This window comes from Macrotis lagotis, chromosome 2 (assembly GCF_037893015.1).
Source record: "Macrotis lagotis isolate mMagLag1 chromosome 2, bilby.v1.9.chrom.fasta, whole genome shotgun sequence".
NCBI lineage: Eukaryota > Metazoa > Chordata > Mammalia > Peramelemorphia > Peramelidae > Macrotis > Macrotis lagotis.
The window spans coordinates 12,168,650-12,193,497 of NC_133659.1; the positions used below are offsets into that span (position 1 = coordinate 12,168,650).

At 41.6% G+C, this 24,848-nt stretch overlaps 1 protein-coding gene across 3 annotated transcripts in view; it reads right to left on the reverse strand.

Annotated features, from left to right (window-relative positions):
• Positions 1-379: 379 nt before the first annotated feature.
• Positions 380-24,848, reverse strand: part of PDE4B (phosphodiesterase 4B) — a 737,209-nt gene continuing 712,740 nt past the window's right edge. The window contains exons 10-18 of one of the 3 annotated variants that reach the window (XM_074221243.1): positions 22,060-22,153; positions 16,122-16,303; positions 14,569-14,667; positions 14,269-14,433; positions 11,498-11,597; positions 8,972-9,126; positions 8,730-8,852; positions 7,745-7,927; positions 380-3,576 (exon numbers count right to left, since the gene is read on the reverse strand). In XM_074221243.1, coding sequence (XP_074077344.1) covers positions 3,211-3,576; positions 7,745-7,927; positions 8,730-8,852; positions 8,972-9,126; positions 11,498-11,597; positions 14,269-14,433; positions 14,569-14,667; positions 16,122-16,303; positions 22,060-22,153 — 1,467 coding nt within the window. In that variant the 3' untranslated portion in view covers positions 380-3,210. The remainder of the gene's footprint in view (positions 3,577-7,744; positions 7,928-8,729; positions 8,853-8,971; positions 9,127-11,497; positions 11,598-14,268; positions 14,434-14,568; positions 14,668-16,121; positions 16,304-22,059; positions 22,154-24,848) is intronic. The other 2 variants (XM_074221244.1, XM_074221245.1) reach the window with 2 other exon arrangements.

Sequence of the window (24,848 nt, forward strand, 5' to 3'; positions counted from 1 at the left end):
AAGCTATATGTTATAATTTATATTATATGTTGTAATAATCTACCATATATTAATATATAATTTTCTCTATTATGCAATACATACATATGTTAATATAAACTCTATTATATTTATTCTTAAGATATTCTTTAGATTAAATATGCATGTTCAAGCTAATATATACTCTATGTTATATATGCCTGGACATGTTAATATATACTCTGCTACATGATAACTATATATCCATGTATGTGTATATGTTCATGTATGCTCCATTACAAGATGTTATTAAACCTTAATGCAACTTTTAAACTATTAAAGCTTAAAATGGCACCAGGACTTTGGGGATGGCTTATTCTCTTTTCTACATCTACAATAGCATATGTATTATACATATATCTATATAAGACATATAATATGTACTATATAATGATGTTCAATCTATATGATGATGCTCTAAGTCAGGAGTGGGAAACCTTTGTGTCTGCCGTGGGCCATTGGGCTATTTATCACATCATTTGAGGGCTGTATGTGTTCAAACATTTAATTAATTCACCCCTTGAATTTTGAGTTGCACCTGTGGTTGCCTTGGCAATGCCAGACTAATATGGCCCACAGGCCTGAGGTTTACCTCCCCTGCTTAAGTCTTTATAAATATTATCTCATGTAAAAGCCTTTCAAGCCTTGTTTGAAGAGCTCCAAAGGGAAGGGATCCAACTCTCTCCCAAGGCAGACAACCCAGCTTTGGGAGAGCTCCGTTTTTGGTAAACTTCTCCTGATTTGGAGCCACCATCTGCCTCCCTCCCTCTTTCTTTTTACATGTCACTCCTGGTTCTGTCCTCTGAGCCAAGTAAAAGCAATTCAATGCCTCTTTTATAGTATTAGTTTGTCTCAACTGTAGACTAGCTCATAGAATGAGTATTCTTAAACCTTTCGTTCATGGCTAGTCTGATGAAAGCTCTGGATCCCTTCTCAGAATACTGTATTTTACTTGTGAAATTTTTAGTTATAATGAAGATGTAAATTTTTTTGTCCTCAAATTCATGAATTCTCCTGAAATGTATTCCCCTATCCAAAGGGTCTGGGGACCTCAGGTGAGGAAGGCCTATCTTAAGAGGGAGATGAATCATGGTTGTCTTTGTCCTTCCTTTGCCAAGAATAGTAACTGGACATAACTGTTGCTGAAGAACAGGCGTGTTAGGAGTGGACTGGATTTTCAATTTCCCCTGCCCATAACTGCCCTTGAAAAAACTCACTATTACAGCCCCATTAGGTCATGCTTTCATTTATTTACTTCATATAAAAATCTCTCCAGAATGCATCTGAAACACAATATATAATAATTATAATTATAATAATACCATAACATACATTGTGAGAAACTTTGGAAAACAACAAAACGTACACCTGGACCAATGCAGTGCTGAACGGACACAGAGACCCACCGGTCCTACACAGTTGTGCAAGAATTTACCAGCAGTTGGGGGGTTGCAAGGTGGGACCAAAGAGTTTCTAGTTGGAGACGGACACCAGGGATGTGCCTCCCACGGCTTATCGGAAGAAGCTTCACATTAGTATAAATATGACATCCCTTCACATTCTGCTTTCAAAATTCACATTGCAGCCAAAGCCACTGGTTTCGTTGTCTCCTCTCATTGGCCCAAACATGGCGCCCCTTGCTCATGGCACTAGGGGCATTTCAGTAGTTTGGATCTAGTCGGAGGGACCGTCTGTGCGTGTAGGTATGTAGTGTTACTTTGGAGATAGAAGCCATGCGGCATCCAGAACACCTTTTGAACATGGTTTATGGGTGACTTGGCTCAACATGGGATGATGGATCTCATATACTCCAATCTTGAGCCCAGTTAAAATCCCTTAGCCTCTGACATGAGGAAGGGGGGCTAGTCCTCTTTCCCAGCACCAGTGTTTGAAAGGGGTTCCGCCATCAGCAGCAGCATCTGACCAAAAATGGAGAGATTTTTCTCTGGATAAAAGTCTCCTGGGGGGCCAGAAGAAGGGGGATTGGGGGTCCGTATGTCTCTCTTGAACTATGTTCAGGTTCTCCAGAATGCCATAGAAAAGGTGACAAAGGTGCAGCTCATAGGTAGAGCTTTCTACACAAATTTCTCGACCACCACTGTTGGTGGGCAATGTTAAGTTATATAAATTAATAACTTACAAAACATTACACTATATACATTAAGTAATAAATACACTGTTATAAACAGTAATGAGGGTGTTAGAGCTGAGGACAGTGCAAGAGGAGGATGGTGTAGCTAAACCTAACCATCTACTGGAAAGGGCAAGGCGGGATAGGAGAGAGAGAACAGAATGAAGAGCGTGCAACTTTCATTGGGAAGGGGGCTGCTGGGAAGACGCATCACGCACAGCAACAGGGTCTTTTTGTGTTGAATGGAACGGGGACCATCATGGTCCTGCAGGAAATGAAGGAGCCTCCCCGCCCCCAAGCCCCAGCTTGTTAAATTTGATTCTGTGGGTAACCCTAGTGGAATCCAAGCAGGCCAAGCGAGAAGGCGGGGTACATGGGGGAATGAGGAGGGTGGGCAGGGATGCAGGGAAGAGGAGAAATATGGAGTCAGGTTGAACAATATCCTTTCTCTCTGGTTTGGAAAACGACAAGAAGGTGAAAGATATTGCCTGTGGAAGAAGGAAGACAGATTTCTCCTTTTCAGAAAGACTCGAAAAAAGTGTACAGAAATTTTCAAAACACTTTGCTCTGCGTAGAAGTTGATACTAAACTCTAAGTATTCAACAGGCATTTCAAAGACGTGAAAACGTTTTACAAAAAAGGCACACGGGTTTGCAGACAGGAGGACAGATGGGCAGGTTTGCAAATAGAGAGTCATCAGTCAGTCAGTCCTGTCCCTCTAACAGGTTCAGGGTTCCAAAGTCTAGTGCAGGAAAAAAAAAATTCTCTCAGCTGAGTGTCATTTCTTTAGGATGATCGGACAACAGCGGCGGTTCAAGTCGGTTCCATGGGGTTGCCATGAAGCCCAAAGGCCAACCCAAGTCATCTCACTGAGTTTCCTGAGCCGCCATTCTCCTCACGCTCTGCCGCTCTGGCTCCGATCTCAAGGATCTGCAAAGGTCATTGGCCTTCATCAGAAGCAGGCCTCGGACCTGGAGGGCAGGCTGGCCTATGGGTCAGCCTGCACCCTCCTTAAGGGCTGAATGTTCATCTCGACCTGGCGAGAAGGCCTGGTCTGGCCATTATGTGTCCACGGGGGATGCGTCTCCCAGCGCAGTCTCTTCCTCAGCCTCCCCCGGAGACTCTAGGTGCTCTGGGTCAATCACACACAGTGTCTTTGTGCTTCCAAAATAGCCCATGCTCTCCCCCTCCTTCTCAGGACCCTCAGAATCCTCCTCTTCCAGGGTCAGTTCAAATTGGAATTTCTCCATCAGTCCTTGACAGTCTCTGTTCTGGTCCTCGAAGGGTGGGGAGGGGCTCTGTGGGATCATGCTCTGGTACCAGTTCCGGTTGTCTTCCAAGGTGTCCAGGATGTCCTGGGCATCGGGCTGGACTAGGTCAGCCCAGGTCTCCCAGAGGGGATGGACAATGTAGTCAATGAAGCCAACCTGGAGGAAAAAAAGGTTGCACATTTGTTCCTGAAATGTAAGGAAACCTTATTTCTCCCACAACATTTTAAGGTGTTCAACGAACATTTATTAAGTACCAACTGTATGCCAGACACTGTACTAAACTTGGGGTGTACAAAGACAAAAATGACCTTGTCCCTTCAAGTACATGCAATAATTTGAAGGGGGGGGGAGCATTGGAAATCAGGAAGGGCTTCATGGAGGAGGCACGTCTTAAGTGGAGCCTTGAAGGTTGCGAGGAGAGAGGGCATTCCTGGAAGGGGGTCTAGCTTGTGACTTGGCCAGATCCATGCTTTAGGAATCAGTGCAAGGATGAGAAGGGGAAAGCACCATCTTTAGCTTTATAGAGATGATACTTGAACCAGATTTTCTGATTCCAAAGGGGGTGCCCTAGGAGCCAATCTCTGATTTTCACAGACCCATCACCTAACATGGGTTGGTCTGATACCTATCTACTGGGGGAGGGGGCTCAGGTCCACGGATGGAGAGGCCCCCAAATTCTCCAGTCTTTCTCTGCATCTGTGGGCTTTTCCTAAGGCTTGATAAAAACACTGGAAACCACGTCCAGCCATAATACAAACAAATATTCCCTCTGTGGACACGGTTGTCATTGTTTCAATCCTGTGGGCTCATGGTCATTTCCACCAGGAAAAAAAGAAGGGAAAATACCAAACAATGCAGCAGTTCCTTTTTCGAGGCCTCCTGTGGAGAACCGTGTGGCCGAAGGCCTCATTATGGCTACAGACTGGACCCTCGCATCCTCTATGAGCTAGTTGTGGCCTGAGCCTGACCCTTGCAGTGTCTGAACAAACAGGAAGCTCTGGGGAGAGGGAAAGAATAGGCCCTGGAAAGGAGTGAGGGAATGGAATTCCCCTGTAATGGGGCTGGGGAGCTGAGGAGGTGTGGGGAGAAGAGGGATGGGGACATTCTCCTATGAGACAACCTTTCCACCAGGGAGGAAATCGACTCTTATTCACTTCTGGTCATTGGCCATCCTGTCAACACATGTGGGTCAGTCTGACTAAACTTGTTCCAGGGAATAGGACCTTGTCCATAAGTGACCACTTCACATGAGAAGTGGACTGGCTAGCCTCTGGACATTCTTCACATGTTACAGAGAGTGGCTGCCTGGATCTATCCTGTCTTCAGTGGTTAGGGAGGCTGAGTCAGACAGCTCTCATACTTCCCTCCTCCTCCTCCTTCTCTCTCTCTCTCTCTAACTCTCTCCATCCACTCCTCTATTTCTTATATCTTTGCTTTCCTCTCTTGTCATTCTCCTCTCTCTTCTCTCCCCATTCTCTCTCTCCCTCTCCCTCTCCCTCTCCCTCTCCCTCTCCCTCTCCTGTCTGTTCCTTTTATGGAAGTATTTAATGAATTTTTAAAATGATCCCCTTAGGGTGTTTTTTAGGATCTCAACCATTTCAAGAAAAGCTACAGCATCAGAACTCACTTCTCATTTTCTTAACTGAGTCATTTTTAACTTGGGGGAGCAAGTTAGAGCACTGGACATGCAAGCAGGAAGACTTATCTTCCTAAGTTCAGATCTGGCCTTAGACACTTACTCTATGACCCTGGACAAGTACCTTAACCTTGTTCACCTTGTTTCCTCATTTGTAAAATGAGCTGGAGAAGAAAATGGAAACCATTCTAGTATCTTTGCTGAGAAAAACCCAAATGGGGTCATGATGAGTCAGATAAGATTGATGATGATTGAACAACAAGTCAGGAAGGACTCCAGTCCTATGGCTTTCTGGGATGGTGGCATGAGTAAGAAGAAGCTTGAGGAGGGAATGAGCTTTTGGGAAAGGCAGGGGATCTCTGACCTCTATTAGCAAATACAAGAGTGGAAAAAAGTCCAAGAGACTCAGCTTATGGTCATGGATCTAGCTCTGACTAGCTGAAAGTGCAGCCAATTCACCCATCTTGCCTTCCCGATCTATCAAATGGGGATTAATAATATTTGTCATATATAGTACTGTTTTGAGGATTAAATAAAATGTGCGAAATGTCATAAAACACCAAACCACCATCCCAATGTATAATATTATTTTTCATAATGGGATTCAATTCTTCATTACTTTTATTCCCCTTTTTGAGGGGGTGGGTATAAATCTATTATTTTTTTCATCCCTGTTAAGTCCTAGTCTGGAAAGTGCATTCACCAATACAGATCGACAACTTTCTTTGCAGCTCTTTAAGATTGTTATCAATTCTCCAGTTGACTGAAAGTTGAGAGGAGTAGGTTGGGGTGGGGGGACCCGGAGAGTTAAAATGACTTGTCCCTAGACATACAGTCACAAGGGTCAGTGACAGAATTTCAACCATGGCCTTCCTAATTTCTACATCCTCCTTCTAGTTCCTATGCCATCTGCCTTTTCTTAATTCAGTATTTTAAAGAACTTATATTTCACTGGAGCAGACCCTGTTTCAACGAGTGTTGAATAGATGAGAAGGTCTTTGAATATTGAGGGACCTGTAAACAACCATGATTCTGCAGCCAACCTGGTGAGTCTTTGAGCATCAAGGGTCACCTCCATGCCATGAGAAAGCATTGGAGGAAGACTTTAATGGAGAAATATTTCATATATATATATATATATATATGTGTGTGTGTGTGTGTGTGTGTGTGTGTGTGTGTGTGTGTGTGTGTGTGTGTATCCCCATCCATGGACCTGCACCCCCCAGTAGATAGGTATCAAACCAGTCCATGTTAGGTGATGGGTCTGTGCGTCTGTGCAGATCAGAGACTGGCTCCTAGGGCACCTCTTATATATATTTTATACATATTTATTTATCTGTATTACATATTATTTGCCACAAGAGAAATATAAATTTCTTGAGGGAAATATCTATTTCATTTCTGTCTTTGTATTGCTATCACCTAGTACACTATCTTTATACAATAGACCCTTAATAGAATATTATTGAACAATATATTTAGGTATTTCATTTATAATAAATAATTCCTTTGCATTTTGATAACATTATAGTATTTTCATATACTTACATATCACATATATGCAGATGCATACATGTTATATAAATTGCATATGATATATACCATATACAATACATATGTATCATATGTCTATGATATAGACACATAAAATTTCCATACACTGACTTCACTCTATCATGAGGTCATAGTTACTTATGAGATATCCAACAATCCTAAGAGCATATTTGAATTTAGGGTTGGCCAAATGACTGATTTTATTCACACCAGAGAAATCCAGTCATTTTTCCAATGCAGATGTTCACTAGAACTTGGACTTATTCCCCCAAAGGGCCATCTGGCTTTGACCATTTGTCATCCTGCAAAAATGTTGCTGTGTTCTTAGCTGGCTCAAAAGCCTTTGATTGGACTCACAACTGGCCTTGGCATTGGAAACATGCATGAATCTCTTGGTCTGTGCAAGTGGTCATCAGCATGTGCAGACCTCAGAGTTTCTACTGTTTACTGTTGAGGTTGTTGGGAATGTTGATATGTTCCCAAAAGGTAGGAGGCAAGATTAGTGTTGCAGGTTGGGAGGGGCTGGAAGGCCCAAGTACCTGAGCCTGGGCTCTTTCTGGGCAGGGGAAGGAATGGATTCTGTATGTTGGCAGGGATAGGGGGTGGAGGGCATCAAAATTAGACTGAAGGACAGAGAAGACAAGCTCTGGGTGAGGTAGACAGGTGAGGTGAGTCCTGAACTTTGAGTCAGCAAAAGCTATGTAATCAAGGCCAAGTTAGCTTCTCTGCACCTCAGTTTCCTCATCTGTAAAAGGAGGGAGTTGTCCTAATTATTTTTAAGATCCCTTTCAGCTCTAAGCCATATAGGAAAGAACAAAAAACTTAACCAGAAGAAACTTAAAGCTATGGCCAACCAAACTAAATTGAATTTTAAGATGACAAACAGCAATGCGATCCATGGAAGCGAACTTTAATGGGTTTCCTCTGACTGGTTAATTATCCCCACCCATCAAAAGTATGAGGGAAACGGAGAGGTCCAGTGAATCATCACCATAATGGAAACAAGTGGGTGACTTACATAGAAATATATCATTTAGAAGGGGGGAGGGGAAGGGAACAAGATAAAAGTCTCAAACGCCAAAGAAAAAAATTCAAACTAACAAATGAAACCTTCTAGATCTCCATGTCCAATACCTGGGATTTTTCCACTGAGGCAGTGTGTTTGTCGCACATGGGGCTAATCTCCATGCCCCTCTCTCTCTCCTTGTCTCCCTGTTGGAAGAATTCCTCCATGATACGGTCTGTCCATTGCCGGTACAATTCCAAAGACTTGGTGGGGTTGCTCAGGTCGGCACAATGTACCATATTGCGGAGGACCTATGGTGGGGAAGTTCAGAAAATCCCATAAAAAAGGATACAAACACTCATGGAACATCACGTTCTGCCCTCCCCAGCTCCATCCTGATTCACTTGGTCTGCTTACAGACACTGACGATATTTGGTCTGTTAAAGATTGTGGAGTGTTTATGTAAGTCTTAGGAAAGCCCTGGCTCATGCCTGGTGATCAAGGCCAAAGCCATATTCACTGGCCCATGAGAAATAGGAGTCTTTGGAATCATGGAATTATAGAGCATTTTAGCCCCTTCTTCCTTAGGAAAAGCCTGCTATTAAAAGAAGATGTCTTCATAGACCCTTCTGCCACCCTCTGTGGGATGAAAAGGCAGCTTGACATTTGAGGTGACCAAAACAGACTCAACAAATGTCAAATGAAAGGAGTTTCTATTTACTAGAGCTTTCTGGAATTGACAGACACTCATGGGCTATTAATACTAGGTTTTGATATGTGTTTTTTAAAAAGAGGAAGACCATTTGAAATACAATCAGTGGAGCTCATATTGATTACAGATTTAACCATTTAGTTGTATGTTACTGATATGAGGAATTCAAGGTGAGTCTTTCTACCAATGGAGGCTGACATCTTAGATGACTTGAGTTCTGAGAATTGAAGTTTAATGTCTTTTTGTTCCTTCTCTAACGCCTCCTGCCTGTGATCTTGGGCAAGGATTTTAGCTTCAATGTAAAGAGGGAGATAAGACAGCCTTCCAAAACCCCATGTCCTCTACCCAAATGTTATTTTTGATGCCATATTATTAAGAAATATTTAGCCCAGATCAGGTACCTGTATCCGATCTGTGTAGTTGTCCAGAAGGAGGACTCCAGAGCTGGTCACTTTTTTCGTCTCTACCATTGTTTTCAGGTCTGCCAACAGGCCCATGTGCTTGGACATATCCGTTGCCAAAACCTGTGACCCAAAAATGAGAAGTAAACACCTCAGTTGACTCAATCAATTCTCCCTCAAGCAACAAAACTTTCCTTCTCCTGAGGGCAGCAGGGAGGATAGTAGAGGAAGGGAAGACTTACCATGTCGATCACCATCTTCCTGAGGGTCTGACGCTGCTTCTTGGTTAGATTCTGGAAAATGTCACAGTGCTCCTCTTGGAGCAACTTGAACCCAACAGCCAAGTGGTGGTTTTCCAAAACAGACTCATCATTATACATCAAAGCAAGTTCAGAATCTAGGAGGAAGCAAGAAGAAAAGTGACTTTTCATTAAAAATACAAAAACAATAATTTATAATGGACACATAAAGTCTTCTCCTAGATTAAAAAACAATCCTGGAATCCCAGAATTTGAGAGTGAGAAGGGACCTCAGCAACCATCTAGTCCAACTCAACTATAACGGCCAGTCTTTCTGACCCCAAAACAAATTGCTGTTTCCTCTATGGATGTGCCTGCTGCTTCTTAGTTCTAGGGGCACCCATCTTCCCAGCTGCAAATCAAAGATACTAGGAGCTATGTAAAGATATTAATAGATGGTTTAAAGTTTAGTCTGCAAAGTCCTTTTCAGAGGATCTCATTTGATCCTTCTAACAACTTTGAGAGGTAGGTGACATTGTTAGTCTCATTTTATGGATAAAGAAATGGAGGCTGAGATATTATAAAAAATTTTCCCAAGGCCAATTGACTAGTAAGTGCCTGAGGCAGGATTTGAACTCCTATCTTCCTATCCCTGTCTCTACTTTGACTCATTTGATCATTAACTCAATAAGCATCTAGAAAAGTGATCTACTTGCTTATTAGCTTCCCATGCTGTGTAATTATATCATTTCCTTACATTAGACTAATTTTTTGAGGACAGCAGGGGTCTTTTGCCCATCTGTGTAGACTCAGTGTTTGGTACAGTAGGTGATTAATATATGCTTGCTGATTGACTGTGTTTTCTTCCTATGAGAAAGCATGTTCCTTGAAGTCAGGGACTCTGTCTTTTTTGATGCTTAATAAGTGATTGTTGGCTGTCTGTACCATCTAAACAGGACATGTAACAAAGAGAGAACCATCACTGTAATAAAACACAACCAAGCGAAAAGCTCAGGCAGGTCCATAGTTGCATGCATAGATGCCAAAAGGAATAGTGGAGGGTTTCACAAAAAAAAGGCCAGTAGGAGTGACTTCCCACAGGTAGGGGAGAAGGAAGGGGCATTGTGGGTCCAGTGAATGGGGCCACTCACAGTCAAGGGACAGGAAAGAGCCCCACATAATATCAATGATGGCCGATGCAGAGACTGTGGCTAATTTCCTTATTTGATTTTATTGGCATCTCAAGATTGTACCTGAGGGTTTATAAAGCAATTTACTCTCAACAGTATTATTACCCACATGAGCAAACTATTTCAGAGAGGTCGAGTGATGTCTTCTAAGTCACAAAGCTCATAAAGTAAGATCCAGTGAAGCCAAATGGCCAGTGGGAGGATTGAAGCTTGTTCTAGCCAGCCCCAACAGGTAGCTGTCCAAAGGTAGGAGCCCACGCATTAACAGGACCTTACAAGATCCAAAGCCTTACACTCTCTCTCAATTACAACTATGGATATTAAACACGGAAGAGAAGAAATAATATCTCTATTAAACTGTCAACACCAGGATGCTAATCGTCACCCTTGTCAGATAATTACTTTTCATGAGAAACCCAATGGAAAGTTGAGTCACTAACAAGAGACCTATGAAATTCCTAGAATGGGTACATTGAAGAATGAGTCCTTATTGGTCTATGGAAGATGGGAGGCCATTGTGTGAGGCAGTTTGGTGTAGGGGTCAGAATTAAGGACTTTAAATAAGGAAGACGTGGATTCAAATCCTACTTGAGACACTTAACCTGTGTAGCTCTAGTCTCTCATCTCTGAGACTCAGTTTTTTCTTCTACAAAATGAAAGCGTTGATGGCCTTGAAGGTCACCTCCAGCTCTAAATCTCTGATCCATAACGTCCAGGAGAAAAAGGGAAGGCATGAACTGAATTGAGCTTTGTTATAGAATCCAAAAGCTGGAAGGACAGGCCAAAGTCTACTGGATCATTGCTCGTTGCTTCAGACCTTCCTAGGGCATCTATAGAGATCTCTACAGCTCTCAAGTAATGATTTTCTTTCATCAGCAACTGATTCCTTTGTGTTACTGAAACTTCAGGAAATTTGTCTCAGCTCCCAAACACTTGGTCTAGGTCTCAGGAGAGATAAACAAATGTGAGTCAGAAAGTCTCTTTGTAAGAGCTCAGCATATTCCTGAAGACCATAAGCAAATGAAGCCTCAGCCTTCCCTTCTCCATCCTGAATCATCACATTTCCTTTCTGCTTTCCTCCTGGGTCTTGTTTCCCATTCTCCACAATATTTTTTATGGCTCTTGTCTGAAACTTCTCCAAACTCATCCTGCAGATTGTAAAACTGTGGAGCCAGAGCTGGACGTCATATCCAGGGAAGAACTTGACTAGTGTCCAGTGCAATGGAAGAATTACCTCATTATTTATACTTGCCACTATCTCAAATGAAAACAATAGATGAGGGGAAAATGCAATTAGTCATGGAATTGCCTCGAATCACAGCCCAAGGGGTGAACTCACTTGTGTTGATGAGGAATTGATTGGAGACCCCTGGATGATCCACATCATGGATCGCAGCAGCAAAGATAGCAGCCAGGATTTCCAAATCTGTGAAGACAGCCTAGAGAACAAAAGAAAGAAGATTTCATCCCAGGGTTCTTCCACCCAACAAGGGAAAAACATAGAGGACTTGTTTTAATTAACGAGGCAGAATTATATAGTGGAAAAACTTTGGACTTGAAGTCTGGGTCTGAATTCCATCTCTGAAATCAACTCTCCAGGTCACGGTTATCAAAGAACAGAATTCCAGAGATTCGGGACTGGAAAATGTCCTCATCCATCTAGACCAACTTGGACTTTCATAGGTTTCTGTTCTGCAACTTGAGGAAAGGTCATCCAGGCTCTGCTTGGGAGCCTAGATCTGGGGCTAGAGGAGACCTTATAGTTCGTCTTCTCCAGTCCCCCTACCCCACTCCCTCATTTTATAGATGAGGACCCTGGGAGGTTAAGTGACAGATTAATAGACCCAGAGGTAAAAGAAACCTCAGAGGTCACTGGGCTCCACTCCCATATTTTAGAGATGAAAATCCTGAGGGGCAAGAGAAGTAAAATGACTCGCCCAAGGGTCACCCAGAAATGGTAGAATCGAGTTTGAATTCAGAGACTCAGACTCCAATTCCATGGTTTTTAGCATGGTATCCTTCTCCTATCAGTGAGGAGAGGTCTATCATCCTTTTGCCCATTCATTTAACTCAACTGAGCCTCGGTTTTTTCATCTGTAAAATGTAGAGAGTAATAGCTGCCATACTTGCAGCACAGTATTAGCTTGAGGACATTTAATACATATGTAAACACATATGCACATATATGAATATATGCCATTATGATTTATTCAGAGTATTGGCATTCATCCTTAGAGGGGAAAAGGCTTTTTTTTTAAGAGACCTGAAAAAAACAACACATATTTTGCAATTAAAAGTACCACACCTGTCCATTAGAAGAAGGCCCTTGCAATCTCTGTTCTCAGAGGGCTCAGAGCCAGAAATATTTCCCCACTACAGCCTACAGGGCCAAGCCTGGGGGATCACTGCCACACTGCCAAGACAGCTTATGTAAACTAGTGACTCTAGATCCTTGGCTATACCATGGGTCGCTGACGCAGGGCAAGTTCCTACAAGCTTTAGAAGTAAATCAGGTCTCTTCCAAAGGAGAACAGGGCCAGGTGTATGGGTCAGAATTAAGGACCTGATTCCAGGTTCCAGTCTCAAAGGAATGGATGGAGCAGCTAGATGGTGCAGTGGATAGAGCACCAGTCCTGGGGCCAGGAAGACCTGAGTTCAAAGGGATGGAGATGAAGCCTCTGACTAGGTCAGAGCTCACAGAGTAGGGTCTCAAAGAGGTATTCCACCCTTTACTCATTCATTCCAGATGAAATAAGTCCTAAGGGGAAGACTATGATTCCTAAGAGGTCATCCTGGCCTTTGGTCCAGGTCACCTGGGATTTCTGAGTCTCCTTGCCCATTCCAGTTGCTGCCCTCTTTCTGAGTTACTGATACCAGAATCTATCATGGTTGCTTTACTTACTAGATCTCAAAGGGCCTCTAATGTAATAGAATACTCTTTTATGCTTTTTTTTTTTTTGCAGAATAAATATTGTGAGCCACAGAAAGATTTTGGAAAAATGACATGTAAGATTTAGTGTGGAAAGGAGGAACATGAAGGACAGGGCAGGACAGATGAGGTGACTTCCATAGGCCACAGGGACAGACAAAGCAGTAGAGTAAGAATTGGAGGAAAAATATTCTTAACCCCTGACCCAGAGTTCTTTTAGCTATTAAACTGAATAGTCTCCACACTTTCCCTCCTTTACTGTCCTCAGTTAAGTTTTATTCTTCTGAGAACAACTTGATCTATTGGGAGAATATGGAGAGAGAAGAGATGATGGAAATCCAAATCATCAGCTATGGGAATGCTATGGCCTTTAAAGGAGAAAGAAATTCTACCTCCTTCTATGAAGCCTTCTCAGACTCACAAAGACCCTACTAATCTCCTCTCTGTCTAAATTCTTTCTTCTCTCATTATTAGTAATATAATGATTCAGCACTTAGTGGTTCTCTAATGGCTACATGGGCAACAATTCTCTCTTTTCAGTGAGATTGTAAGGGCCTTACCACTGGGAACATGGATCTATAACTGCTGTTTCTCCCACAAGGTAATTTAAACTCATGGTAGGTGAAGCCACAATTGGAGCTCGAAAATGGAGTCCTCTAGTATGAGCACTTTCATGTTTAATGTGACCTCATCTTTCTAAAGTTTGGGAAATGGAGGATCAAGAAGAGAAAGTTATTTGTCTTAGTTTCCAAGGTGACTATAGGGTACGGTTGGGAGTACAGTAAGTGAAGGAGATGGTTCAAATCCTGACTGTAGATCTCTGGTCTATTCCTGTACCATTTCTTGCCTTAAATGTTTTCTTATTTGCAAATGACCTCTAAGGTCCTTTCCACACTAAATCTTAGGCATCATTTTCCAAAATCTTTCTGCGGCTCACCTAGGATTCATTAAATAATATTTATTCTGCAAAAGAAGACATAGAAGATTATTCTATTACATTAGCAAGGTACTTCAGTATTTTAAAAATAAAATAGACACATACAATGTCATAGGAATAGACTGAAGGCGTCATTGATAAAGAGTGTCCAACACTACCCTATTGATGTGCCCATACTAAAAATTCTTCAGAGCAGTTTTTAAGAGATCAGGAAGAGTATAAGAAACCAAGAACGATCACTCACATCTAAGGCTGGAGTAGAAAGGAGAACGTGGGTTGACTGGGCAACATCAGCAGCATGGAGGCTGTTGTGATATGCCACGTCGGAATGGTAATGGTCTTCTAAAGTCATCATGTAGGTTACAAAGGTGTCAGATGAAATTTTGAACGTCTTTAAAAGGTCTCTTTCCTGTTCAGGAAAATGGATAAAACACAAATAAGTGGTTGATGGTGAATGTTTACTTATAAATAGAGTAGAAGGAAACTGGAAAAATCACTGGGATGGAGGAAAAATGGATTCTCCTACCATCCCCTGTTTATTCACCTGGAATATGGCATACATGATACACGTCAAGGGCCTGTTATGAGAATATCCAGCTACCTTGAAGATGTTGAGGCCCCATTTGTTCAGGTCTTCCAGCTCCTAAAATCAATGATAAAGTCATTTAGTGAGAATATTTTGTTTCATTAAAACAAACAAATAACTATTCAATGAAAACTAACCAGGGGAGCATCAATGTCATCAATGAAGCTTCCTTGATGACTATTTACATTCAAATCTGTTATGTTCTCACACTTTTATGAGTCCTTCCTGCAATGGAAATCTATGTCTATTCATTCTCATTTTCTTGATGTTATTTTAGTAGCCCTGAATGCTTTCCCTCTTTTTCTGCTATTCCAATTCCAGTTTTTCACCAGTTCCTTTAACCCTATTTATTTTATTTGGATTGTATGAATGGTAATTGTGAAATGAGGATATGAATCCAGGACTTCTATCTTAACTGCTAATGTTCTTTCTACTGTTACTATAGGACCATAGCCAGCTTTAGATATAAGCTTAGGGAGATTTCCCTGACATTTGAGGATAGCTTCTGGAATATGGCATATTCCATGCATACAAACCAACTGTCAGGATATTATGATGTATAAGTCAATATTAATCATTCAACCTTAATCATCATATGTCAATCTTAATCATTCAACCTTAAAAGGATGACAAAGATGCCTTGACATGCAATGATTATGTCTTGTAGATTAGAGTCACTGGGTCATCCAGTGAGAAGAACTGGGAGAAATGTTTCATTTTAAGGTTTGAGCTTCACAGTAACACTAAGGTCACATCTGATTCACACCTGTTGATTTTGTTTGGGAGGCTTTAGAATAGTAGAGTTGGAAGGCATTAAGGGGAACATCTAGTTCAACAAATAATTCTTATTTGTAATCAGAAGACCTGGACTCAAATCCTGGCTTTGTTCGTAACTACTGTGTGACCTTAGGAAGGTTCCTTGCCCTTTTGTTCCCTTACCTTTAAGTGAAAGTACTGAATTAAATGAGATCTAAGTTGGCTTACAGTCTAAATTTGATAGATCCTCCCATTTGAGAGATGAGCAAATAGAGAGCCATAAGGAAGAATCAATTGCCCAAGGTCATATAGCTCACTTTTCTTAGTCCAGGGGTACAATGCATTGGGACATAGTGTGTTCCTTTTCATTCCAGGTCTTTAAGAAAAGTCTGGCTAACTACATGTAACTTGTTAGATAAATTTGATTTTAAATTATTTTTTTTTCTATTAATAAAAATTATTTTATCTCCTCAATCCTCTCAAAAAAAAAGAAAAAGAAAAGAAAAACCTTTATAACAAATAAGCATAGTCAAGCAAATAAAATTTCCACAATAGCTCTGATAAAAAAAAAATAGTCATCTGAGTGGGATTTTAAACACCCAATTCCTTTGACTGATTCCCAATATTTTGGCTCCAGCACCATTGACTACTTCTCCCCTTTGCTCTCAAGATGGCTCCCTTAGGATGGACTAAGCTTCCATTTATATCTAGACTCTGAAAAGCACAGGTGTCCCTAGGCCCAACCTCCTACATACTTTTGCCAGGTGATCTTCCTTTTCAGTCTTGACTCCAAAGCGAGAGATACTGGTGTTGTTCAGACTTGAGCTGTGCATTAGCTTTTTGACTCCACTTATCTGGGTCATGACTTGCTGCTCTTTTTTCTTCTTTTCCCTGTCTTTCTGAGTGGGAGATGGAATCTCCACCTCATTCTGCTTATCTGCAAAAGAGAGAAGGGGGAGGTACATGCTCAGTCCACCATGGGCAAGGCAACAGGACAGAAGGAATTCAGACCTTAGTTGGATACGGCATCGGGCAAGGCTAGTCCAGGTATTATTTTCATGATAAGGCCAAGTGAGGAGTGACTGCATGATGAGAACAGTCTAGACTTTTTGAAAAGTGATTCCCTGGTAGTTTCATATGTACAACTGATGTTTCCAAAGAGATTATATGGAATCAAATTGGGTTTTAAATAGAAGCTTCTTTCTAATGAGAAAATTTCCTATTAGAAGAACCAAAAAGGTATAAAATCCATCACAGATACTTAAGTATATGGAATTAACATAAAGGAAAAGAGAAGGCAAATTATTTCAATTCAGTTCAACACTGCTTAATGACATATATATATATATATATATATATATATATATATATATATATATGTATATGACCTATGTGACCTTGTCCAAGTCACTTAACCAATCTGATGTCAAAGAAGATGTTTGGACTAAATGACTCAAAGACCCTCATAGTTCTAAATTCATGATCCTATAAAAACATGCTTATGCTTATTAGCTCTGTAACCTTGGATGAATAATTTCACTTTTCTTAGTCTCAGTTTCCTCATTTGTAAAATGAACAGTCTAGAAGAAGCAACCTAGACTTTGTTATTCAGTGATTTTAAAGGTTCTTTTTACCTTTTGATTTCCTGTGACTTAGTAATGATAGGTTTAGAAAGACAACTGATTTGATCAATGTAATAATATGTCATGATATGTTATAATCACAATATACATAAAACATGCTACATATGTTATAATGATATACTAAACATAAAACATCACACACAAAACACATATTATAATTCTATATATTATATCTAACAGATTACACAAAATATATAAATATTATATAATATATATAAGCAACAACATCCCTAAATTAATGCAATAATATATTTGCATTACATATAATATTTGTATATTACATGTAATATAACCAATGTAATAATATATTTGTGCCTGTGTGAATGTTTATAAAAATAAAATAAAACCATTACAACATACGATGTAAATATTGTTTCATCTGATAGAATGTAAGCTGTTTGAGGGCAGGTGGGATTTTATTTTTGTCTTGGGAGCCCCAGTTCCTAGGAGAGTGTCCGGGGGAGGGCAGGTCTTTAATGCATGGTTACTTAATCTCTGGATCAAGTTAATAGGATGGGGAGGAAGCGCGTGTGTGTGTGTGTGTGTGTGTGTGTGTGTGTGTGTGTGTGTGTGTGTGTGTGATAGTCCCTAATTCCAATCCCAGAATACAAGTAAAAATATGGTTTGAAGTAAAATCTAGAATTCCTGGGACCTGAGAAACGATCAGTTCTAATCCCCTTATTTTAACATGAGAGAAGTGTGACTAAGTGAATTTTCCAAGAGCTCATGTGCTGATGTATGCCCTTAGCAAGAGCTCAGATCTGAAGGTAGGTTGCCTATCTTCTAAATCCAGGTTTTTTCTCCTAACTACACCAATCTATGTGACTCACAGGCATATCTACACAGGCACAGGACAGCCTAGCAGTTTCTAAACCAGCTCATAAAAAATAGTGGTCATGAAACACTGGAAGGGACCCAACTAGTCCATCCCTCTCTGTTTTTTTTTCAGATGAGGGAGGAAGATGAATTCATTTACCTGAGGTCACACATGTAGAATTGGGACTTGAGTACTGAGAACAAGGACCTTGCTCTTCCCACTATACTCTAAGTCTGAAGGATGGCTGTATTTCAACTACTTGAGTAACTGTTTTTTTTTTTTTTTCATTTTCCCTTTTCCCTCTACTGCATTAATAAAAAATGTTTGCACTAATGGGGTGGGGGGAGGAACTATTGCTTCTGTGTTTCATGGCCACCATTTTTCATGAACTGGTTAGAAATGGCTGGTCTGCCCTATGCCTGTATAGATACGGCTGTCTCCAGGGGACCCTGGCACCAGCAGCTTCTTCCTGGGCTTAATTAAAGATTCCTACAATAGCGGGTAATTGAGCTGCACCCCTGCTAGGCTTGGAACATCACAATAAAGAAGAAAGTCATTCTTCAGCAGCAAGAACACCAATTTGACACTAATGGGTGTTTCCCTTGTGTGGTCAATGGAACAACTGATGGGTTTTCCCTATTCTGAATTTCCTCCCATCAGTGGGAGAGGTTGGGAGGGGGGCACTCAAATCAAAACAGAATATAAAAACTTGGGGGGAAAACAAGGGCTATGCCACCTCCAACCCTTACTGGTTCTGATGACCCTGGCCTTTCTCTGAGCCCAGGGTCTTCCTCTGTTTAACAAGATCAAATGTTCTTAGTCATTTTTTGAGTCCTGGACCCCTTTTGAAAGGCAAAGCCTATAGGAATCCTTTTTGGAATCAATCTTTTAAATCCATAGCATTACAAAGGATACCAATTCCACTGAAATATAATTATCAAGACATCTTTTAAAAATCAACTCCTAGACCTCTCAGTGAAGAGGTTCCAGACTAAGTAGATTTCTTAGGTGCCTTGATCTTATTTGCAGGGTGCACCCAACAATGACATTTCCATCGCTAGAAGGGAAATCCGCAGAAATGCTCCCTTTTACAAGCAACAGCTGAATCTGATTAAAAACCCAACGAGGTAGAGAAAACCTGCTCCTAATGAGGTCATAAGCACTGAAGGCCTCTCACCACTTGGAGAGCATTCACTTATGCAAATTACTGGGATGCTTTTCCTTCCTATGGTTCTTTGAAATCTTTATCTGATCTCCATTGATTGAAAAACATTGATGATGTCAAACACTGCTTGGCACAGACCCTACTATCTATTGGGAGAAATACAACATACACTGGAATAACAGATTATTTCCAGAATTGGCCTCTCTCTAACAATGACAAATTGGCAAAACCTTTACACACCATGATTCTATGGGAGCCTCATGTATGAGGGAACAAACAATATTAACAACAATGACAATAGCCAGCATTCTCTAGCACTTCTTGCTTGAGATCTATTTTCTCATTTGAGCTTAGGCCGCCAGTATAAGTGGAAACTGGTGCCATAGAACCATTGCCCCTGGATCTGCAAAGACTTTCTATATTATGGCATTTGATCTTCATTGTCAAGTAAAATTCTACTATGATCCCCATTTGATAGATAAGGAAATGAAAGATAAATGAATAAGTGACTTGCCCAGGATCACAAAGCTAGTAAAATTTGGACAGAAGCTGTTCCTTAACATTCTATCTGCTATTGTGCCGCTAGGTCCTACAGCTGTTACTGATTATTTTCATTTAACTGAGATTTCAGAGAGGTGACTTCAGAGTTAAAATGAGGCATTTTTGTTGGACCAGAACCTGGGTTTTCTTTATTCCAAATCCCTTCACTATGTCATACAAGAATTATTATTCTCATTCTATAGATGAAGAAACTGAGTCTGGGAGATGATGTCATTTGCCGGCATCCACCCAGGTCCTCCAAGTCTACATAATCCATTAATGAAAGCTTCCTGGAGAGGTTGCTTTCCCAACCTTCCTCAATAACTTGTCTAGTGTTTGCTGAGAAGCACCGGGAAATATTCCTCTTCCCCTTTTCCATCTCCCTCGCTGACAAGGGCATAGAAACCACCAGGCAAAGCTGACAATTGGAAAGAAAAGGGAGGAAAAAAAAGAGGCACTGCTATCATCTCTAGTCACAATTCTCAATGAAAGCAGAGATGTGGCTGCAATGAATAAACTCCCCCACTTATACACGTGTGTGTGTGCACTCACATGGGGACACTCATGTGTATGTGTATGTGGGTGTGGGTGTGGATATGATGGGCCAGGTTTGAGTCCAGCCTTCCACCTTGGCAGACTGAAGGAAACTGCTCTAGCTGCCTGTTTATCACCTAAGATCTCTCCTTGGGCAGGCAGGCAAGGTTTAGAGAAGGTCTAGTTAACACATCAAATACCATTTTTTCGAGAATTTCATTGCCCTCAACCCTCTCACCCCATGTACCATCTGAAAAGTAACAGTTTCCTCCCCCCAAAATGGTTGGTACAGGAGGGAGGGGAAGGATTGGTGAAAAGGACTGTGTGAGTGTGGGAACTGGGGCAAGGAAGGGGTTCTTAGCTGGGAGATGCCTTCCCTAAAAGGTCAGAGCAGGGGATGGGGGGAATAGCCTGGGGACAGAGGTACCATGCGACTTTTTTCCTTTGTTCTCAGACAAAGCTCTCTGGGATTTCAGACTGTATGGCAGAGAAGCAAACTGGCACATTCCAAAATCATCTGGAAAAAAGCACCTGTCAATATTCCTGGTCCCTCTCTATTACAAGGCAATGCCTGCTGGGACTCAGGTTGGAGGATTGATTCTCTGGGTGATGGAGAAACTGGCCTCATCTTCCTCCCTCTCCTCCTATTATCCCCCCTTTCTCTCCCTCTCCTATCTTTTGTTCTTTCTTTTTTTCTCTTCCCTCTCTCGTTCCTGTTCATCTCCCTCTCAATCTGTCTCTCTTTCTCCTTCCCTCCTTATTGTCTCTCTCTCTCCCTTTTCTTCTTCTCTCTTTTCCCCTCCCCTGTCCTCCTCTCTCTCTCTCTCTCTCTCTCTCTCTCTCTCTCTCTCTCTCTCTCTCTCTCTCTCTCTCTCTCTCTCTCTCTCTCTCCTTCCCTCCCTTCTCTCCTCTCCTTTCCTCTCCCCTCCTCTCTCCTCCTCTCCTCTCCATCTCTCCTCTCCTCATTGGCACGTGGAGTGGCTGAGGAAGACACGAGCCAGCAGAAATTTGTTTGTGAAATGCCAGCCTGGCCCTTTTGGGCATAGATCCAGAGATCTAATAGAAGTCTTAGGAAACTTGGCCAAAAAGTGGATTCCAGTTAGATTGCTGCTCCCCTATCTCTAGTGTCCCATGAAAGCCTGAGTCATGGACCGGGGACCCGTCCTGACCTGCCACCAGCAAAGCTTCCTGAGAATCAGTTTCTCACAAATGCTTCCACCAGTGAGAAAACCTAGATAACAGACAGCCGTGGCCATGGGAAACGATGCTGGCTCCTTAGATGATGCTGGTCCTGCCTCCTCTCCTTCTCACTCACCCCACTGGAAGTTCTTTTGTTTTAATATTTATCTTGATTGGAAGTAGAGAAAACTTATCAAAATAAATGTCAAATTTCAGGGAAAAAATTCAACTAATCCAATGGAGTCATCAACAGCTATTTGCCTACTACTCCCCATCCAAGCCTTCTAAATAAGCAAACACCTTTCCAGGACTCAGTTCCTGAAATCACCTTAGGGCTGTGAACCCAGGGTGTGAACCAAGGAGAGGCAGGACTATCCCTAGGGTATACCTAATGGGGGTTCTTTGCTTTGGAGAAGAAAGAGGGGTTGAATCCCTTCATTGCCAATAATTGGCATTGGAAAAGCCCATGGGGGTAGGGAAGGAATCCAGATGGATTTTAAAATGACTAGATTTGGAACTCTCCAATAATCAGAGCTGCCCCAATCAATAGGACAGAGCTGATAGAACTTCCCTGTCTTCTCCTATGAACATCCAGTACATTTTTTTTTGTGACATCACTGCCTCTTTCTTTATTCCTTCAAGACTGATTTCACATGGATAAAAAAGTCTGGTGGGGTGGGGGTACATAATGAAATATATTCCAGCTCCTGAATTTTCCCTCCTAAGCAGGATCTCATAGACCAATGTCTTTTATTGTTAAAAAAAAATCTGATTTTTCTTTTAGGGACTTGAAAAGTTCACAGCAAATGTCTTACCTAAGAATGTGTTGGAAATGTATTCAGACACCTGGTTCCCTGACCGGCTCATCTCCGAGAGGTGTGTCAGTTCTCGATTCAACATTCTCTTGAACTGTTCAGGGGAACAAAAAAGGGGGAAAAGATTTTATTAATATAAGAAACGAGAAACTGTCACCAGTCCAATAGTTTCTAACTTTCTCTTGGCCAACTTGGATAAAAAACATAGATTTCATCTTCTTTCATTTCCGAAAAATACAATACCGCTTTAATTAGATATGATTTCAATGCCACCTTTGGAAGAAGAGATTTCCTCTTAGTCTCATTAACATAAGACCTCTTTTTACTCAGACAAAGAAAAAAAGATTTTTTTTCATGTTGGAGAGAATTTGTCTTTAGAACATACAAGATATTGCTTTCCTTGGTTTATACAATATTATATATATATACACACACACATACACAAATATGGAATTCGAATTTGTATTACACACATATGTATACACACATGCATGAAATTTAACATATTCATATATGTCATACATCTATATTCTATGTGCGTCTATATGCATCTATATCTTTTAGCTGCAATGTATAATTTAGGTCAAAAACCTGCAAAGGAAAAGGAAAAGTTTGAGAAAATAAGTGAAAGACTTGTTTTAAATAGAAATAAGCCTAGACCCCAGGAAAAAAACTAATAGGCTCAGCTCCTATTTCAGAGTCAAAAGGTGCTCAATCACAAAGCTAATTCTCAAGGAACAATTACCGAGGCTTCCTTCACATAAAACACGCAGACAGCAATATTGCCCAGCATTGTCTCAAGACCCCCTCTCCAAATGTTCCCAAGGAATCTTGAAGGAGAACCCACCTTGATGTAACCCCAAGATACAGATAATAAATAGTTTGCCTCTGGCATTTTGGAAATCTGTGCACACCACCACCAGCAAAAAATTCCTTGCAAAGACTATCCAGAACCAGGAACTCCCGAAGAACAAGGAAACCCCAGCAAATCCAATGGCCAGATGACGCCAAGTCCTAAAATAGAGAGACTCCCCCAGTGGGGGCATTCTCCGGTCCCAGACAAAGCCCATCTTTGCATTCCATCCTTGCAGAGAAGCTGGATCTGTATCGCCCCATGGTTTGCTAGCAGAAGGGGATAATGAAATCAGGGATGGCTCGGAGGAGGAGGGGAGAGAGCCTGCCCAAATGGATTCAGCCGGCTGGCTGGGAGCCCTTATGAATTATAGATCGTCCCAGGGCTTTGGGTGCTCCAAGGGCTTTCCAGTTCAGAAGACTCTGGCTCAGCAGAAAAAGGCAGGGGAGGAGTGATGCTTCTTTTCGGAGGGGGATGCCAGCTTGGGAAACACGGCCATCTTTCTAAAAACGATGCTGAAGATGGAGGGAGCCCTCTAGATACTTAAGGAATCCTGAAGTGGGCACCCTCCCCCAACTTGACTAGGTGTTCTTTAACCCTTTCGCCTACAGTGCAAAGAATGTGGCAGGAGCACCCTCAAAGACAAAGGCAGAGATTCTCCCCATCTTGGTATGGACCGCCCAGTCGCTCTGTTTCGGAATTGATTTTCTGTTTTTCCAACATGTCACAGTTGGAGATAGTTTCTGATGGGGCGGTCAGAAGAGAAGTGCTATTTTAAAACAACACGAAACACCATAGACAAAATCCACCAACTGTGTTTTCTATCTCAAAACCCACGCCATGGCTCAACTGCCAGCTTTGATCAAGAGACAAAAAAAAAAAAAAACGACTGGGGAAGAGGGGTATTGGGGAGGGGGAAATCTCCTGGACGTCTTCCTTCTTGAAAGGACTGCATGTGCAGAATGTCATTAGCTCATCTGTTGTTAATGGGCAGTGGCAGGAGCTTACAAGGAGGATTAGCCCCTTTCAACCTCCCAGTTTTGGGGATGGGTCCATTGACTGCAGGCTGCCAATCATGGTGATGAGCCACCTGTGATTAGGAACCATTGTGTATTGTGAGCATTTTAGCATTATATCTAATTTGGTCCTTAAGAATCCAGGGAAGAATTGAAAAGAAAAATAGATTTTGGGGTTCAAATTGTGACTCCCACTACCCCCTTCCTTTTTTTCCCCTTAACAGTCTGGATAATTTGCCTCCTTACTTTTTTTTTTTAAATCTAATTTCCTCTCTTCTTCCATCTAGTCAACATTAGCTAAAGGGCAGGAGGACTGTATCTCTAAGCCTAGACCTGGATTTCTGGAATGAGTTTTAGGGAACCTGGGAAAGGGGAATTGAAATGCTCAGGTAGGAGCTTCCATTGGCATCTGGCCACGCCCAAGGCTTACCCCTTTCGCCCCATCTGCATCCTGCACCAAGATTAGCCCTACATGGCCATCCTCAGCAGGGCCTTGAAGCTCTGAGAGCACAGATCTTTTTAGCTAAAGGCAGGAAGGAGGGCTGAACCCATGCCCCTAAGGGATAGCCATACAGCCCCATCCGTGTCCTCTTCCAGGGAAGCTCCAAAAGAAATTTCTATGGGGCAATGTTAGGTTAAGGGACAGACTAGGGACCTAGAAATTATGGAAGTCCAGTTTGGGGGGCTGATTTTGGTCACTTTTCCAGATGTAGAGTTTGGAATTCTAGGTAGATTTAATTAACTTTGTGGTTTATATTCTAGTCTGATCCTCTTGTTTTACAAATAAAGAAATTGAGGCCTCCCCAGAGAGATTAAGTGACTTCCTTGAGGTGGCTCAAGATCAAAAGTGGGATTTGAACCCTTGTACTTTCTGATTCCAAAACCAATGATTTTTTTTTAATTGAATGGGATTAGACCCA